A 19,621-nucleotide genomic window follows, 5' to 3' on the forward strand; every position below is an offset into this window, starting at 1 on the left:
AGCATGTTCTCATCTATCATAAAGCAGCAGGAGTGACATGTAATTTCCCTTTTTCCACACAAATGTGCACAGGGCTGTAATACAGTATATGAGTCAGATCTCAGAGCGAATTATAGGCTAAGCTGTTCCACATGTTCACCTGCTACTTCTGTGTGTGTGTGTGTGTGTGTCTGTGGTTTAAGGTGCAGTGATAAGTGGATAGGATTTGTTATTTATTTATTTATTGTGGGTATAGTTTCAGATAATGGACAGTTAAAGGGATAGTTCACCCAAAAATGAAAATTCTGTCATCATTCCAACCTGTTTGACTTTCTTTCTTTTTTTTCTTTGGAACATGAAAGAAGTTTTTTTTTTTTTTTTTTTATACGTCACCAACCTTCTTTAAAATATTTTCTTTGTTTGTGTTCTGCAGAAGAACTAAAGTCATACAGGTTTGGAATGACATGAGGGTGAGTAAATGATGACAGAAATTTAATTAATGAATTCCACAAATTAAATTGTTAACTTGCTTCCTCCTGTTAAGCGTAATGTAAAGAGACAACTAGAAGGAAGTCATCGGTTATTTCCCAGAGTGTAAACTATGTGAATCTGTTTGTTTGAGCAGTAAAGTTCTTGCTTAACCGATGGACTGGGTTTAGGGCGGGACTTCCTATTTTGGGGACAATGGACTGTTCATGAAAGAAATAATGATGACTGATACATTCACAAATCATTTTTGAAGTCAGATCTTTTCAATTAATCATTTGATCTGGTTTACAAAACCAGTCTGAGTGATTTGTTCATGAATTAAACCGATCAGGTTCTTAAGTTGAACTCATTGGCATAAAATGAAATTTCACCCTGTTTTTTCTTGTGTTATGGTGAACGATTCATGTATATCCCTTAATTTAAAAAAAATCTGTTTTGACCTAATCATTTTTTTTTATAAAAATGTCGTAACTCGATCTTCCGGTGAAACAACAAACTTCTATATGGTGAAGTATGCCAGACTTCTCCAATCATTTAGTAAACTTAAATCCCACCCCTCCAATTGACTGCAAGCTTTTATTCAGACCTGTCTCCATCCAGTCAACAACCAATGATTAGAACCAAGTCCACGTCCTACTTTTTTTTCTTCTTTTTTTCATAATGCTTGTCACAATATGGAAGAAAAGATCTGCTGCTGCTTTTGTTTCATCACGGCTTCAATGACCCTGTCACGGCGGTTTGCAGCCCACAAATTTTGCCTTTAATTTCAGTCTGTTTGTCACACTAAGCTAAGCTTCAGAAAAGTTGGAATATAGTGCGCAAGTTACTTTCGTGTCCTTTTTGGAGCTTTGAAGCTTCAGTCCCCATTTATTGTAATTACATAGAAAAGAGTGACTTGCACATTCTGTAAATATCTTCTTTTGTGTTCCACAGAATAAAAAAAGTCGTACAGGTTTGGAAAGACAGGTTGTGGAATTTAAGACAGAATGACAGATTCTAAGAAATGTTAGGGGGAAAATAACAAACCAACCTGGATAGGAAGTTGGACAATGAATGTAAGTAGTGATGAGCAAAATACTGTGGTCTTATTGGAAAAAACAACAACAATCCTTTTATCAGTAAGCCCCAGCCACACGCTTCTGAATCTTATGATTTGTTTTTTATGATTTGTTTTCTTTTGTCTGAATTTGAGAGAAACAGTTTAGTATGTGTGAACAGATGTATGTGTGTGTTTGTGTGTGCGACTGTAACGTTTGACAAGCACTGTAACTGTTGTTAACAGGCTCTGTCATTTGTGGCATGCACCCAAATATGTACTTCCAACCACGGCGTCCCATCAGACCAGAGGCGTCTCATGCAAACATCAATATTCCAAGGTGTCCAAACAAATGAGGTTTTGTGTTTGTTATCTCTCATTGTGGGAATTCTAGAGTGACATCATCAGTATATGTGTGCACGAACTTGCTCCCTTCCCCTGTGGAGTTTTGGACACTGATGATCCGAGAATGCCTGGAATTCTGAGGGAGATTTTCATTGCTGAATGTGGTTAGGAGAGGATCGCTGAGTTGTCACTCCATCCAGGCACCCTGATGTTAGCATCAATTCAGTTAGATCGAGATAAGATTGTTCATTCCTTCACCTTTATGAGTCACAGTGATTTTCAAGATGTAGGGCCTACTTCACATTCCAGTGACAATCTGTCTACTGTTTTGAATTCTTATATCATGAACAAGAATTGATAGATTTGATGATTTAGATTTGAGACATCACAGTACATATCTCCACTGAGTCCATTTTTGATCACGCAAGGTGGCACATCAGATCGGTGGGGGAAATAAAACATCCGGAAACAGCGCAAACATCTGTTACACCACAGGGTATCCATATTTGATAACAGCTGGGTGGTTTGTGTTGGAAGGGCCTCCCCTGCTATTGACTTTGGGAGCGTTTTGCCTTTGTGTCATCTTACAAGCTATATTCGAGAGGGAATGAGAGGCCTTCTCGTAATACCCTCCAATTTATTAAGGAAGAATTGTAGCTGTTGCATTTTTTTTATATATATATACTGTATGCATTGGCGGATGTATTTACAACCAGATTTCTGTTTTCAGTGTGACAGCAAGGGCTCCATGTGTGTCTTTGAAAAGGTCAAAGGTCGGAGTGCTTCGTCACTGTATTATTGTCTCTTGTTTCTCAGCCAGACAACCGTCTGCAGAGTTCAGTCAGACCTTGTCACTGGGTGTTAGCAATGATATGATCTACTCTGGCATTCATTCAGCTCTTTGAAAGTGAAAAAAGACATGTTGACTTTTTTGAGAAACTAGATGTCTTTGTGATATAGGCTACATAATGAACCCACATAAGACTCTGCTAAAGACTTTGCATCAAATGGGAAGGTTGCCTATGCCTACCTGTGAAAAAAGTTGCCACACTGATGATAAGGTGTCTTGGGTGGTTGCCAGCAGAGGTGTAAAGTCCAGGGGTCAGAAAGTAAAAGTCCTGCCATATGTTTATTCCACCCATAAACTCAGCCAGCTGATTTCACAAATTAGTTCTATCTCCTGGCTGAAGAACTGTGCTAATTAGCAAATCCAGGTGATTGGAACAAAATACTGAGGAAGACTTTTACTTTCTGAACCTGGACTTTACACCTCTCGTTGCCAGGGTGTTGCTATGTAGTTGCTAAGGGGTTTCACTCACAAAAAGCGAGTGACAAGTTCTGCATCAACATTTAAAAGTTGTTTAATAATTGTAAAAAATAAATTACATGTATGAGGCCGTTCTGAGGGTATTTTTTAATGTTTTTGAAAGAAGTATTTTTGCCTCACCAAGGCTATTATTTGATAAATGCAGTAATGTGGTAATATTGTGAAATATCAATACACATTAAAATAACTGTTTTCTATCTTAATATATTTTAAAATCCAATTTATTCCTGTGATGGTAAAGCTGCATTTTCAGCATAATTTCTCCAGTCTTCAGTGTCACATGATCCTTCAGAAATCATTGTAATATGCTGATTTGCTGGTTGCAATCATATACATTTTATTTAAATTTAAATACTTAATCCATATTTTGCTCAGTAGAAGTAATAATAATTTTTTTTTAAACGGACCCCAAACTTTTGAACGGTAGTGTAAAAAAAAATCCAACCAAAAAGTGTGATATTTCAAGCTAATTTCTGAGTTATTTTAGTGCTGTATCTGTATTAACTGAATTTCTTGATCTGTGTTGCTGCTTTTTGATATCAGTAATATTGAAGAAATTATTTGAAGTCTCATGCATGTGTATAAAAGCACTTCTCCAAATTGAAGTTTCAGAGCAGTGAACAATAGACAGTTTTATTTATTTATAAATAAAATGTATTGCGTTTATGTCTCAATCTTTATGTGAGGCACATTTATGAGGCACATTTATACCTTCTTTTTTTTAGCACTGATTACTTAATACCACGTGTAAACAAGGTCATAGTAGTATTCATACTTGCCTTTGCAAACATTTAAATGCTGAGAAGGATCATTAGCATAGACGGCTGAATCAATAGAGCTATTATAATGAACACACTTAAATATAATACTTGTGGTTTGAATGTATCATCTGATAACTTAAAGCACAGATGATGAATGGCTTCTCTTGTCTCGAGGCTGTCTAGCAACAGGCCTGCAAAGTTTAACTACACAAACCTTCAGCATCTCATCTGTCTCGCAAGACGTAACATGCCCTCAGGAACCGTCAACTAGGGAAATGGACAGAAAAGTGTCCGCTTTCATCGGCGAGGAGATAGGACTGCTGATACGACCTGCTTATCTGTGTGTGTGTTTTTTGAAAAGGGCGCACACGTGTGCGTGAGTGGGTTTTGAGCTATTCAGCATGTCAGATCCTGCCGAGTGGTCTTAGGTTTGCCTGTGGCTTTGAGTAACGTCACTGTGAACGTGCTGAAGTGTGTCTGTGCATGTCAGCACCCGACTCCTCTCTGGATGGGTGAACACAATGAAGAGAACTAGACTCCCATCTCTTCACTTGAGCACACCGGCAGAATGCCTCCTTTGTGTGTAACTACACAGTCTCTAGGGGCACTGTAACATAGCGTAGGGAGTAGATACACCCTGTTCACTTAGAAAAGACTGCAGGTAGACAGAGCAGATCAACAGATACAAATCAGTGAGCGTCTCTTAAGGATCTAAATGCAGGTTTTAGATGTTATAATACTTTTGTCTATCCCAGTTTAATGGGCTTAAAAATAAAATAATCAATGCATTTCAAATTAATATGTCATCTCATCTTTAAAAACTTTTTTTTCATTGTAAAAAGGTTTAATGAATAGGTAAATAGGAATAGAAAAGGAATTTAAAATGGTATATAAATTCATTACCTTTTGTTACATTTAACAACATTTTTAAATGTATGTTTAATTGTCAATTTGAAAAGTGATAATAATATATAATTTTACTAAAAACAATAAGTTATTCCTATATGAGACAACTATAAGGAAGTTAGGTTCTCCCCAAAACTCTCATCTTCATAACCGACCCAATAAAGCTACTTGGCTCAACCAATAATGTGAATTTTTTAAATGGAAAATAGATTGCCAGGACAAAGCCAATGTATTTTCAACCAGTGGCAGACTGGGAAGTGTTTGGGAACCTTTTAGCATTATTATTGCCATTTAGTGCTCTGAAAAAAAGAAAAAGAAAAAAAAAACGTTCATTTTGTTTAGAGAGCTATATGAGATTAAAAGGCAAATGCTTTTCAGATTTTTATCCTGAGGAAAAACTGCTCATATTTGACATGAACTCTGCTAAATTTAAACTTATAGCCTATTTATACAAGTCTAAATTGTATTCAAGAATAATCCTGAAATATTTTTTTATATTGAATTGAAAAATCCTTTATAATGTCTGTTAATAAGTTGTTTGTCAGTTGTTAATTTTTAATACTAATATATGTTCCCACTATTTGTTTCTTTTAAAATACATCAATCTTGCCATGAAAATAGCCATAGATGCTCGTATGGCAATACAAACTGTTGATCTCCATACTCTTCCCTGTGGGGGATGGATGTGTGTATTTACTCAAGGCCTGTCCCAGGTGCTATCGAACCCCACCGGATTAGATCAGGACTTGGTGCCTCCCCTTCACACACACAGTCATCAGTAAGCACCCCACCCCCAGACACACACACACACACACACACACACACACACACACACACACACACACACACACACACACCAACAGACCAGAAAGGGAGGATAAATTCCCCTGCTATCCCTCAGTCACTTTTAATCTGGACACACAAAAGAACGTGATAAATGAGAAGGAAATGCACCTTGAATTAGTCAGTTTATCAGCTGATTCCACCACTCTGGATTGCTGTGACTTGTTCAGTAACAACTGTATGACTCTGTACATCTAGCTGTCTCTGGAAAGGAGATGGTGGGCCTGGCTGTCTCCTCCTCAGCAGCTGTTTCTGGTAGGTGTTTGTAATATGTTTATCTTTTATTTCCTTGGGAACTAGATAATTGTATTATTGAATAGCTTTCACGATTTCCGCACAAGCTAAAGTGAAACGAATTGATTAGTTTGAGTTAAATGTAGTTATTCCAACTTGAATTTAGCATAATAAATCCATCAGTAGTTGTAACTTTATTAGGCATTTTAGTTGTTGAGTTTGTATACTGCTTTACGACTAAATCTAGTAGCATCACACTCATAAAATTATCCGTACAAGTTTTAACATGTGTTGTATTTGTTGTCTAAGCAAAATACGCTTGTAAAATAAGATTTCACCAAGGTGTTTAGAGCTTTGTCGAGGAGTGCTGTGGTTTTCACAATAGAGTATACATTTCTATCTCTGGTAGGCATCTTAAAGTGCTTTGGCTGCACTTTTAATGAGGTGAGGAATGTTTCCTCGCTTTGCAGCAATGTGTGAGGTGCTGAGTGCTAAAGCACTGGTGCAGTTCTGGGAAACCGCCCCGTTGTCCTCTAAAAACACAGCTTTCAACGCCAACTTCACATTCCTCAACATGGCTTTTAGAATATGTTGAAACAATACGACTGTCAGTAAAGTACTTTCAAGTGAGCGAGAAAGAATAATAGATTATCAACTCTGATTTGCCTGCGAGATCTCACAGACAGAGATGAAAACATCTCGCAAGGGGTTGATCCAAAAGAAAGCATCATACACCCATGCCATCAGGAGAACCTGGAGGACTTGTGCGCCGGTGTGGATTTCTGTGTTCTCACTATGCTGTTTTGATGTGGTATTATCAGAGAGGACCACATGTGCTGCTCTCTGGAGGGGATTGGGCACGTAGCCCTGTGTTTTGCTTGGCTTTGGAAATGACCCTCCACAGGTGCAGCTCAAGATAAAGAGAAGCGCAAATATGTTTGATCTCATGTAAGAGTGTATCTCTGTAGGAATCATGTATGCTCCGCTGCGCTCATGTTGGTTTAAGATGGTCCTAACTGCCCTCATTAAGATTTCCAAATCTTATTTGTAGCTTCACCTGACTCTTGTGTTCTTTATAGGAAATACACCAAACACAATAAGTGATGAATGTTAAAATGAATGATAAATGTTGAAATGAACATTGATTTTAACAAATTGAACTCTATTGTAAAATACTACCCAAAGATCATGCTAGTCAGGCTTCACTAGCTGGTGAACATTTTTATATATTGTTCCATCAGGTAGATCAGCTTGCACTAGCATCCACCTGCCTGAACCATACATACCTGTTAACAAGTGTTTATTTGGTTTAATGAAACCTATTCCTATTTGTGTCGCTTCATTTGTTGTTACTATTAAAAAAATAGATCATCAGCCTGGTTACCTTTCCTGTTACTCTACAAAAACACATTTAAGGCCATACTAAACAGGGCAAATTAGCGTGAAAGCGTAATTCCAAGAAATCGCAGATGGGAGTGGAAAGTTCTGCGTTTGATCTACTGACAAGTTGCAAATTTAAAGAACACAGACCCAGCCGGATCATTTCTATAATGACCAACGTAATCTACCAAGAGCAGCTTTTTTGGGGCGTCAAATAATAGCCCAAATACCAGAAAATTGACAAGCACAAACCTTAGTTAATCACCTTGCGTGATTCATTCAAATACTCTCCTCCCATACATTTTGCGACTAAAAGGTTAGCTCTTATAATAACCCTGTCCACACCTTTCAAGGGCTATTTTTTCACCGCTTGTCTTTAGTAAATCCCGACAGTAGTTTAATAATGCCAAAAGAGGGTTTGTGCTGGCGCAAGCTGTTAGTGAATCTAGCCCATACTATCTTATTGCTTCTTCTTGCCCTGCTCTTCAAACTGAGCTGCTTATGTTACTTCACACGGCTGATTTTAACACTCATTCTTCAAATAATTTGCCAAGTGGGCACAAGTGTAGCTTATCTGGGACACTTGCAAGCATTGTGCCACTTTAGTTCTTACCCAACTGTGTCTCCTGGAGAAGGTCATGGTGAGGCCAACACGTAAAGTTTAACTCAGGCTTTTTGTGATCGCAGGGGCCTTGTGTCAACAAGTCTGAATAGCGAAACACTCAGACTTACACACCGGTGGGAGTGCCTGTAAGGCAGCTGGGGACACGATGAAAGGAAGTGAGATGTTTTGCAGTACATTAGTCAATAACAAAGGTTCTGCAACTGTGGTGAATCAAATAAGAAGAAAAAACACTCTTGTCAAAGCAGCAGTACGCTGACCCAAATTTCAGATGAGTAATTTCTGTGCTTGTGGGTGTAAGAATGTGTTTTTTGTGAATTAGAGTATTTGTGTTTCTTTGTGGCTTTTAAACTCCTCACCTTCCCCATGGAGAGATGTGATCCTGAAGCGTTTTGACATTTTCTGGACCACAGCACAATCTGACTAGAAGCACATCATTCATTAACGTTTCTCAGGGGGATGTGAAAGAGGGTGGTGGCCGTTTATGAAGCACGGAGAAAAAAGAGAGAGATTACAGCCATGAGGCTGAAATACTCCGGTATCTTCTCTAACTATACCATCGCACATTTTTCTATACTTGAGAACTCCTAAGCTTGTTTATGTCATGATATCTTATACAGTTTGGACCAACTTCAATTCCGAACTAGAGTGTAGCCGAATGTGCAGAAAACAGATATAAAACTGGAAAACCAATGGTCTTAATAGGGAATAAGAAATGAATGCCTTCATTCAGCAAATTGAACAAAAGTGACAGTAAACAAGACTTTTACATTCACATTTCTATTTTAAATAAATGCTTTTTATGAAATTTCTCTTCATCAAAAAATCCTGAAGAAAATTGGTTTCTACAAACACTTTAAGCAGCACAACCATTTTCAACATTGATAATAATAAGAAATGTTTCCTGAGCACCAAATCAGCATATTAGAATGATTTCTGAAGGATCACGTGACACTGAAGACCAGAGTATACCATACCGTACCAAAGACATTTGAACGAGAGCGTATAAAATATTATCAGCAATTCAAGTTAGCTGGTCTGCAGCAGGAATCATGTCTTTCGTTATCTTTCTTGTCACTTCAGCATTTTCTCTCTCTGCTTTTGAAAGAATTCCATATTTTAGTATTTATTACTCATGGAGTATCTGACAGATGAAGTAGAGTCTTGACCCACCACACCTGTTAATATCAGTACTAAGCCCACAGGCCCTGAGGTGGATACTTTGGCTCAGCTGACCCTCTGTCCAAGCCAAATTGTCCAGCTGTGTGATGGACATGGATGATCAGCCCTGTTCATACTCCCTCTCTCTCCAGCCTTCTGCTCGTGACCAATGTGGTCCCAGTGTTGCTCATGAGCTCATGTTGCTCATGAGCTCACTGGGGCAGGAGGTGTTCACATGGCTTGATTACTTTCCTTGAACAAAAAACTCAGAATCCTTCCACATCAGCAAACCTCCTGCCCGGGCACACACTGCCTTGGGTCGCTGACAATCTGTTTTATATTGTTTCATGCTTTGCTTTTTCATTCTTCAAAACATACTTGCAGTCCAGGTTTTTGAATGCATGTTTTTACTAATTTGCTGACTGTGCATTAGCTCATACTCATAGACTCAGCATTAGTAGCGGTTCATTTGTAATGGTTTTGGGAGAGAAAATGTGGTTTAGCTGGTGTGTAACACTGTTTGAACTTCAGTTTGTGGGCTGCAATATCTGGTGAAATATCCTTGGGATGTCAGCCCGCCTCCTTCAGATTAAAGCTCCACACACAGACTAACGGCAATGTCACTGAACCCTTTCCTCTGCATAATCTAGACGTAAGAGACCAGAGGTTAACCCACTGTCTTAACTTGTCTTAGGGAAGTTTAGATGTCAGGCTATGAATGCATTTATTGGGTTTGGACCCTCCTCTGATGCTCTCTGTGAGATTGCTAGGTAGGATGGGAAGCTCGCCACAGATCAGAGGGTACGTCTTTAATTCTACACTGGGGTTTTTGGTTTCACCAGCAGGGAGGTTTCCATCCCACAGAGACCTGGATGAGAGCTTGAGAGTCCCAGCGTGAAGTTTTGATCTCCAAACCTGTTCCAATTTATAATCCTGCTGACCAGTCATCATCCCTCCTGCCCATAACTCATATTGTCCGCTGACAAGTGTGTCCATACTGAAGATACTCTGTGGAATATAATGTTACAAAGAGCCGTGCATCTAGATCCTATTTGATTCAGTCATCCCAGCTTTTGAGAGTCAGAGACGGGTGATTGATGATAACCAGAATTGATCTCAAGCCTACTATTCCCTCTTTTGAAAAGGGCCAGTGACAAAGTGTCCATATGTGTTATAGTTATTTTTTTTTAGTTTTTTTTGAAAATCTGAGAATAGGGTTGCAAAGTTATTAGGTTTACATATGGTTTTAAAAGGTTTATACCATCTTTTTTTTTTATTATTTTTTTTTTTATTGTATCTAGGGTTTGAGACACTCTAGACATTTCTACTTTTTCCCCCCACCCAAAAAAAATCTAAATGGACTTTAATTAGGAAATAAAAACATGATTATTTTGAAAGATGTGTAGTCAAGTCACTATATTTGTGGATTGTATTTTTAATGTATTAAAAAAATTGAACAAAATGAGTGTCCCGTCATTGTCCAAAAGCTACTGCAACTGACACTTGTTTTCATTTGCTTGCTCATGCTGAGGTGTTGATGGTGAAGGTGTTAATTAATATGTTATTATGACAAACACTGAAAATTGTATTGTCTAGTCTTTATCGACCTCTAACCCTGAGCTTTGACCTTTAGCAATGGAGCTTTTGGTGACAGAGTTGAATGTGCTGTTGAAGCTGTTGGACCATGAGACCCTGAGCTGTGCAACAGAAGAGAAGAAAACGGCTGTAAAAAACCTTCTCAGACAACTTCAGCCCTCAGGTATTTATAAAATCAGTTTTTCTAATGGCTATTATCTGGTCCAAGCTGGGTTTAGTGGTTGGACCACCAGCCGGTTGACCTTGAAGGCCACTGATGTACAATCCTGTTGTTAGAAAGCCACCTTTTTGCTGAGTTTAGGATTTATGCAGGAAAAGTCATTCCTATTGTAGACCATTTTGATTAGCTTAGTTAGATCTGGTAGACCACCGTGGATAGGCCTTTTAGTCCCTGTGGTCTCATCAGATTGATCACATTAAGCTATGACCTGTTTTTTGTCCAGCAGGGCACTGCATAGACATTGCAGAATAACTCAGAAAACATCAGTTTGAAAGAGAACCAGTAAAAATATGCTTGAGACAGTTTAGTCAAAGAAGAAATCCTTTGGACCAGAAAGTGACAAGACCAGAGGGATAAACATAAACCTTGTTTGATTTGAGACTAAAAAAGCTTTTGGCAGTTGTCCTACATACATATGTTTTCTCTTTTCTCATACTCGTTCTTTGCAGTCACTGGAAAAGACTATATGTACATGAACACCTCAGTGTACAGAAACGGAACCAGCTTTGTCGAATCTCTTTTTGATACATTCGGTAAGTGGGGAGTATTTATGAGATTTACATTTCTCAACATTGTTGACTCCATTGTATTATGCTTATAAATGTGTTTGGACATTTCTACAGATTGTGACCTTGGGGACCTGAAAGTTGAAATGGAGGATCAAAAGAAAGAGCCAGAGACAAACCACACCGACCACACTGTCTCCAAGCCAGTAAGAAATCTTCCCTCAGGGGATTACCCACAATGCTCTGCTCCTTAGACCTAACGCTAATATATAGTACATCATTAACCCTGATGTCATTGTGTAATGAGGGCTGTGCTCTGCCGCGATGAGATACGGCAGGAAGATTAATCGTTCTGCAGTGAAACCTGCTCTTCTCTTTCCAGCTGCATTGCACTTTCAGGGCCAGGCCGTTATCTTTAAGTCACGTCACCATCAGCCCTTCACCGAACTCCCCATAGAGCCTATTATTAAGAGAGCACACTTCCAGCAGTCAGATTTTTCAGTGTGTGTGTTAGTGTGTTTGTGTGCTATCATAGCACAATAGTCCTGCATGGCCAGTATCTGACTTTTTCTCAACCGTCATCCATGTGGCATGTGGGTTTGGCTTTTGATTGGATGCAGCGGTCACATATCATTTGTTATTGGAGTAAATTGTAGAGTGGTGGAATGGAGCCACATAACTTTGCGATATTGTGAGGACTCACTGAAAAGCAGATGTTAAGTGTGAATTAATGTGATGGGGCAGACAGATGGAGTAACTCATTGTGTGTGCCACATTTTTTTGACCAGAGCTCAACGGGCTCGCCTCCCCCCCTGCCCAACACACCACCTCCAGAGGATTACTATGAAGAGGCCGTGCCACTCAGCCCTGGAAAAATGCCAGAATATATTACCAGCCGCAGTGAGTCTCGTTGCTGTATGTCCGTTGTTTGGAAACATGCCATGGTCTATATAAATTCCTATTGATAAAATAACTTGGAGAGTGATTGAGTTACAACTTTTTGTTATTTCCAGAGTCTTGAGTGTCACTTGTCACTATATATGTGAACCATTTGAAGTCAAAGTTAATTGTACTGTTGTTCTCAACAGACTGAATGAAACCGTATATTCAACAAGAAAAAGTACTTATTTGATCCATTATGAAATGATTGGATTGTAAAAAGTGGGTGCTACATTCCAGAATGGAGCTATGCTGAATTTGAAGTTACAAAAACAGTGTTTAAATAGCTATTGATTAACATTATCCAAGAGCCTGCAAAGTCTAAGTGACATCAGTGGAAAAGGAGTAATTTCAGAGCAAATTATTACATTTTGATAAAAAAATTCAGAGATAAAGTTGCAATTTGAATTGTACAATGAATTGTTGATTCAATTGTTGTACAATGAACCAAGATTGTGCATTAGGAAAGTAAATAGGGTCAAATGTGTTCAATTGACTTCCAATTAAATGTAGGAGACCAGAAACACAAGCTTGTGTAAAGAAGTTTCATGTTTTGTTTCATTCCAAAGTTTCAGTTTGGTAAACTCTAGTCTAAACTCAGCAATTCACAAATTTAATACATTTTTGTTGGCAAATGTGTGCTGGTGCTAGATACAGATACAGTCAGCAAAGAGAGGGATTGCCCACTTCTGTAGGTTAAGTTCCCTTTTTCTATTTAAATTTCTATTTAAATGAATAGAAATATCCAAGTTTTGGATATTTTTAAAAAGAAAACACTCTTTCTAAAAGTTTTTACACTTCTAATAAAACTATGTAATTTTTTTTCCCACTTCTAATAAAGCAATGGCAATTTTAATAATGATGCTAAAACAGACTGCAGTGTATTCAAGCAATTCAGCGAGAAGATGATAAGAGATGGGAGTTGACTCGCACATCTACATTTCACTTTGCAGAGGATTGCTAATTATTGTGTTGCCATGCAAGATTTTGGATTCTACTTTATCTTAAAATACTTTTAAAAGCGCAGCTGCTATTTTTTTATTGCACTACAGGTAAAAAAAAAAAATATATATATATATATACTGTATAGCACTGCACATTTCTTTTATATCTACAGGCAGCTCCAGCCCTCCTAATTCCATTGAAGATGGATATTACGAAGATGCTGAGAACAATTACCCAACAACACAAGTGAACGGACGACGCAAGAACTCCTGTAAGCAGGGGAACCCTGATGCTATAAATAGTGATGTAATTTCTTATTATTAGCATTAGTATGACATTACTCCTCCCGCAGATAATGACTCGGATGCCTTAAGCAGTTCTTATGAGTCATATGACGAGGAAGAGGAAGAGAAAGGCCAGCGTTTGACTCACCAGTGGCCCTCAGAGGAGAACTCCATGGCCCCGGTGAGAGACTGCCATATCTGTGCCTTCCTTCTAAGGAAAAAACGCTTCGGCCAGTGGGCCAAACAGCTCACTGTCATTCGTGAAAACAGACTCCAGGTGAGCTGGGAAAAGCCCTGAGAGATCAAAATGAGCCTTGATTTTTCCTGATGCTATCATGAGTGATACATGCAAACCCCTGAATCTTGTTTTATAGTGTTATAAAAGCTCTAAAGACCAGTCGCCCTACACGGATATACCACTCAGCCTGTGCACTGTCATCTACGTGCCCAAAGACGGCCGGAGGAAGAAACACGAGCTCCGATTCTCCCTTCCCGGTGGAGAGGCGCTGGTGTTGGCCGTGCAGAGCAAGGAGCAGGCCGAGAAATGGCTCCAAGTAAACACAGTCCCTCACTTTCTTGCATGATTGAGTATCCATCCATTATGCATACACACAATGAATGTATCAGCTGCCAGAAACAATATTGCACAAGAGGAAAATAGCTTTTGTAAAAGGGACCCCCTGTGTGATGGACTATGTTTACACGCTTATGTGTGTGTATCTTTGTGTGGTTGCAGGTGGTGCGTGACGTTACAGGCCAGGGGAATGGGTTGGACAGCCCATCATCTCCCATGATTCCTAGGAAGATTGAACTGGATAAGGTGAGATCCCAGCACACATTTGTCTTATTCATGACTCCTGTGCACCTCTTCTTCATTACTGACATATAAAGTGTGCCAATGATGAATTGGTGGAACTTTTGGGGATACGCTCATTCTGTATAAAGTGGTGTTTCTGTGACTTTCTCAAAATAATCCCACCTACGTAAGATGAATACCTCTCGACATTTCCTTACAAAACGTATTTTAAAAACATAGTATTGCCATGGTACATGTTACATTTCATTAATGGTTTTAAGTACTTTTTCTAAGTATCATGTGACACTGAAGACTGGAGCAATGGCTACTGTAAATTCAGCTTTGCCATCACAGGAACAAATTACATTTTAAATAGATTTCCATAGAAAACATTTATTTGAAATGCTTGATCAAATCAATGCAGCTTTATAAAAAAATGCAGCCAACATTAAAAAGATCCGTACCGACCTCCAACTTTTGAATGGTAGTGCATATAACTCTAAATGGATTTGTCTCTGTCCTCTATCATTGTGTGTAATTACATCCCCAGTGCTGCTGTGAGTGCTGTACTGTCTGTGTGTGTAAACAGACTGACAGCATTTAAATGTTCTGGCTCGCTCTCCATCTGCTTTAATTAAAAGGCGTCAAGCTGAGGGTGGTCAATTCTGTCAGAGCAGCTGTAAATAATGTGCTGAGTTTAAGGGACCTGTTGTGAGAGGCAGAATAAATGGGAATGTTATGATGTGTGATTGTATGTCAGGAAACACATTTTATCTGAATTTAGCAGTCGGTTGTGAGAGTTAGACTGTACTGGGAGTGTGTTTCCTGTCTGAACTCTGGTGCTGTAGCTGTCTGGCCACAACAACACCCTGAATCTAGACCAATTCAGGGTTTAATTAGGATTATTTTCAATAATCTCCATATCCTATTGTACAGCATTAGTCAACTAATAGTTATGGGTGTGTATATTTACAAATTTGGCGCATTTAGTTTGATCTGGCTGTGCTGTTGTCCCTGTAGTGGTGTTCTGCAGAGAAGCAAACCTCAGATTCTGACAGTGTGCCAAGTGGAGATGCTCGTGACGGCCGGGAAAATGGTGAGATCTTCAGTTTTGCCCCGCTGTTCTTCTCTGATTACACCTTAGAATCCAAAGGTTTTCTTCCTGTTTTTAGTTTTTTTTTTTTTCTAATCCAACTCACAGTTCTTCTATCTTTATCTTTATTAGTGGTGTTTGTTAAGGCAATCATTATTATTATTATTAATACTATTTTTTTTTTAAACAAACCACTAAAGTAAAACAATAAAAGTAATTAATCTTGCAGTGTTTTTTACACTCACACTGTACAAGGAAAGAGGGACCAGAATAATTTTTATAGACCAGCATGTCTTGTAGACTTAGGGTTGAGCTATCAACACCCTGGTAACTGCCCAAAACACGCTAGGAACTTGAACCCTAGAGCAACATGTCAAAAACCACTCAGTATGCCTTGGCTATCATATAGCAACACCCTGGCAACCACCCAAAACACCCTAAAACTCAGAATGCCGTAAAAACTGGATAGTAACACCCTGGCAATCACCCAAAACACCACAATAACCGCATAGCAACGTATTAAGCCAATCAGAATGCCTTGCAAACCAAATAGAAACACTCTGGCAACAACCCAAAACACCCTAGCAACCACCTAGCAACATGTTGAAAACCATACAGTTAGAACACCTTATAAACTGCATAACAACACCCTGGCAACCACTCAAAACATTCAAAACAAAAGTGCCTACAAGGTTTTCATTGTCAAGAAACACTCACAATCTCTCTCTCTCTCTCTCTCTCTCTCTCTCTCTCTCTCTCACACTTTATTCATCCTTTTTTCCTTTCACTGTCTGAGAGCTTTGTCATAGGTACTCTGTTAACGAGCAGGAAGTCTTTATGCAGGATGTGGATTGTATGTGATTATTATTGTTTGGACCAGTGAAAGTCTTTAATAGCTTTGGCCTAATTCCTGCAGATTGTGTGTCTGTAGACCACACATATCTTTACATGTAATTTCATTCTACCATCAAACCTTTGTGTGTGTGTTTATGTGTGTTTACAGGTAAACCCAAGCGAGGTGCACTGTCAGAGCTAACGGGCACCGTAAGCCGAGCTGCAGGAAGAAAGATCACAAGAATTATCAGTTTCTCCAAAAGAAAGCCTCCACTGCCAGGAGACGTCCGCATGTCTCTCGACCAGGATCCCCGGTGTGGTACGAGACACATCTTTCTCTCTCCCCTATCTCCTCTCATATTACAATTCCCATGACTCTCTCCACCTGTTATTTTCAACTTTTCTTTCTTAGCGTTTGATCTCAGACAGTGAAGTGGAATAAATCTACTCCATGAAACAGAAGTGGGCGTACTGTAATAATTGCTGTAATTCTTTCTGTGTGTGTGTTAGGTTATGTGGGAGTGCTGTTGAATCAGTGCTGGAGGGAACACTGGTGTCGTGTGCGGGCCGGATCTCTTTACCTTTACCACGAGAAAGCAGAACAGCGAGTCCCCCACACCGCTGTGGCTCTGAAGGGCTGTGAGGTTGTCCCAGGCCTCGGGCCCAAACACCCCTTCGCCCTGAGGATACTGAAAGGAGGTGCAGAGCTGGCAGCTTTAGAGGTAGTGAGTGATTTGTGTGAAGCTTTCACAGCAATCCTCCATAGAGCTGTATTCTAGTGGTTAGCTACATGCAAATTTAGTCTTGGTGTTTGTGTGGGTTTGATCTGTGGTTCCTCCTCTTCTCGCACCATCATTCATTGACATCTCTCAATCTATTCTATAAGAACGCACCAATATTAAAATTATGTCTGGCCAACCATTTTTTTTTTATTGCTGATATTAAAATACAATACTATTCTATACCTTTTTGTCTAAATAAATAAAAATAAAACACTAAAAATCAAAACAAATAACTTAGGCAAATATAGGCATCATACTATTATAACATACACTGACAAATTTTGATTTATTCTGAGATTTGAAAAAGATTACACTGAACAGTGATATTAGATATTTTTAAAGATGAACTTTAAGTGAATGCCACATGACAGCAAATGTAATCTAAATAGGGGAAATTACCATGCACAAATTAAATATATATAATCAACTGATACAAATTAATTTAAAAAATCTTAATATTTAATTTAATATCTTAATTTAATATTGGTTAGTAGTATTATTTAAATACTATTACAGTATTTATTTATATTTTGTTATTTTTTGTAATGTCTTTTGTCATTTTTATAATAATTTTAAAAAATTTCTATTAGACTTTATTTTCATTGAATTTTTAGTTTTAGTTATTCAACTTTAATATTCATTTAAAAAAAAAAATATATATATATATACATACATACATACATACATACATATAAATATATATACGTGTATGAGTATATGTATATGTATATATATACATACAAATGTATATGTATATGTAGCTTAATTTCAATGAACAAAAATTTTTAATGGTCTAATAATAGTTTTAGTTAACAATAACAACATTACTATCTTTAAATGTTATCGTTTTTTCATTCTTTAATACTCCTTTTATCATGTCTGATAATTAAATGCTGTCCATACAGTCTATTTTATAATCTTTGTGTGTGTGTCTGTGTGATATTTTTTGTGTCTGGCTCTGTTTGTGATTGCATCTCATGTTTGTTCTTGCGTGTGTTTGTTGTGTTAGGCGAGTTGTTCGGAGGACATGGGCCGCTGGCTGGGAGTCCTGTTGGCAGAAACCGGTTCCTCTGCCGACCCCGAGTCCCTACATTATGACTATGTAGATGTGGAAACTATCGCCAACATCCGCACGGCTGCCCGTCACTCTTTCCTGTGAGTTGAGGGTTAATGTGGTGAGGGGTGAAGTTATAGATTGGGTCATCTTGTTGTTTTGACTACCTGTTCTAATTTCTTCTCCTGTTTCTTTAGATGGGCAACCTCCACAGATTCACGAACATATGATGAGGTCCCTTTTGAAGCCATAGAGGTTTGTGGTCGCACATAAGAAATTATTGAAGAAGTTCCCAACACTCGTGTGCATGCATCATACACAAACATTAAGTGTAAACAACACTCATGAGTCGAGTCATTATCTGTTTTTGTTTTTTTCTTTGTTTGAAGACAAGTCTTCTTTATATCCATGTGCCCTGACTGGTCTTTAATGAAAGATGAGAAGTGTGTGCTGACTCTGCAGTAATCAGGGGTTAGAGCAGGTTCAGTCGTCATGGCCTCTGGCCTCCGAGTGGCTTGTTAAACCTGTGCTGAACCTTCAGACACCCGCACAAAAACATCAGTTATCTCCATCTGTGCGTGCCTCAACTTGTGCGATCAGGGATAAAAAAGTTTTTTTTTCTAAAATATCCTTATTTCAGGAGTTTTTTTTTAAATTGCATTTTTTAAAAAGCAACAAAACCAAAAAAATCTCCTTCAGTTGTTTTTGTATCATTCTGTTTAAAATGTCATATTGCATTGTGCAATATTGTCATACTGCATCTCAAGCCAAACAGTAAAATTATGGGGGGGAAAAGAAAGAAATTATCCCATAATTTACTCAACCTCAAGCCATCCTAGGTGTTTATGACTTTCTTCTTTCAGCAGAACACAATTGGAGTTATATTAGATAATATCCTGGCTCTTCCCAGCTTTGTAATGGCATTGGATAGTGCCCTAGTTTTTGAAGCTCTAAAAAGCACATCCATCATAAAAGTTATCTATACAACTCTGGAGGTTTAATAAATGCAAAGTGAAAAAAAAAAGTGAAGCATGGGTTTTTGTAAGAAAAATATCCATATTTAAAACTTTACAAACTATACTGGCTTCTGGCAATGGCTGATCACGAGAGAGCCGAGTTCCGGCAGAAGGGTTACCTCTGATCCGACGTAGGACGTAGCTCCTCTTTTCTTATATCAAAATCCTCCTACTTTTTTTGTAATTAGAAGACTTCTAATTCGTAACCGCCATTTTGTTTTGCTCTATCCTCTTCGCTTCCGGGTTCATCAATTCTCATCTAAGCTTATGCTACGCCTACGTTATACATCCTACGGATACATCCTACGTCATAACTCCTATGTCAAAAGTCCTACGTCATAACTCCTATACTTCATAAGTCATATGTCATAAGTCCTGCGTTATAAGACCAATGATATAGATTCTACGTCATACATCCTATGTCATAAGTCTTACGTCATACGTCGTCCTACGTCATACGTCCTACGTCATAA

The 19,621-nt window shown here is 38.4% G+C and overlaps 1 protein-coding gene and 2 long non-coding RNA genes across 9 annotated transcripts in view; 2 read left to right on the forward strand and 1 right to left on the reverse strand.

Moving 5' to 3' along the window:
* Positions 1-19,621, forward strand: part of afap1l1a (actin filament associated protein 1-like 1a) — a 29,866-nt gene that overhangs the window by 7,473 nt on the left and 2,772 nt on the right. For 2 of the 7 annotated variants that reach the window (XM_082176804.1, XM_082176805.1), the window contains exons 1-14: positions 5,694-5,941; positions 10,717-10,842; positions 11,349-11,432; positions 11,523-11,611; positions 12,194-12,305; positions 13,462-13,560; positions 13,642-13,850; positions 13,948-14,127; positions 14,310-14,393; positions 15,390-15,465; positions 16,466-16,615; positions 16,807-17,018; positions 18,088-18,233; positions 18,330-18,387. In XM_082176804.1, the coding sequence (XP_082032930.1) occupies positions 5,902-5,941; positions 10,717-10,842; positions 11,349-11,432; positions 11,523-11,611; positions 12,194-12,305; positions 13,462-13,560; positions 13,642-13,850; positions 13,948-14,127; positions 14,310-14,393; positions 15,390-15,465; positions 16,466-16,615; positions 16,807-17,018; positions 18,088-18,233; positions 18,330-18,387 (1,665 nt within the window). In that variant the 5' untranslated portion in view covers positions 5,694-5,901. Of the gene's footprint in view, positions 1-5,693; positions 5,942-10,716; positions 10,843-11,348; positions 11,433-11,522; positions 11,612-12,193; positions 12,321-13,461; positions 13,561-13,641; positions 13,851-13,947; positions 14,128-14,309; positions 14,394-15,389; positions 15,466-16,465; positions 16,616-16,806; positions 17,019-18,087; positions 18,234-18,329; positions 18,388-19,621 lie in introns of those variants that run through there. The other 5 variants (XM_082176799.1, XM_082176800.1, XM_082176801.1 and 2 more) reach the window with 3 other exon arrangements.
* Positions 6,548-7,302, reverse strand: LOC309503950. The gene is made up of 2 exons (XR_014207951.1): positions 7,203-7,302; positions 6,548-7,170 (listed from the first exon to the last, which is right to left on the reverse strand). It is a non-coding gene; the product is annotated as an uncharacterized lncRNA (long non-coding RNA).
* LOC309503951 lies at positions 7,298-10,347 on the forward strand. The gene is made up of 2 exons (XR_014207952.1): positions 7,298-7,402; positions 7,498-10,347. It is a non-coding gene; the product is annotated as an uncharacterized lncRNA (long non-coding RNA).

The sequence above is a fragment of the Leuciscus leuciscus genome (genome assembly GCF_965113295.1).
Source record: "Leuciscus leuciscus genome assembly, chromosome: 8".
Taxonomy (NCBI): domain Eukaryota; kingdom Metazoa; phylum Chordata; class Actinopteri; order Cypriniformes; family Leuciscidae; genus Leuciscus; species Leuciscus leuciscus.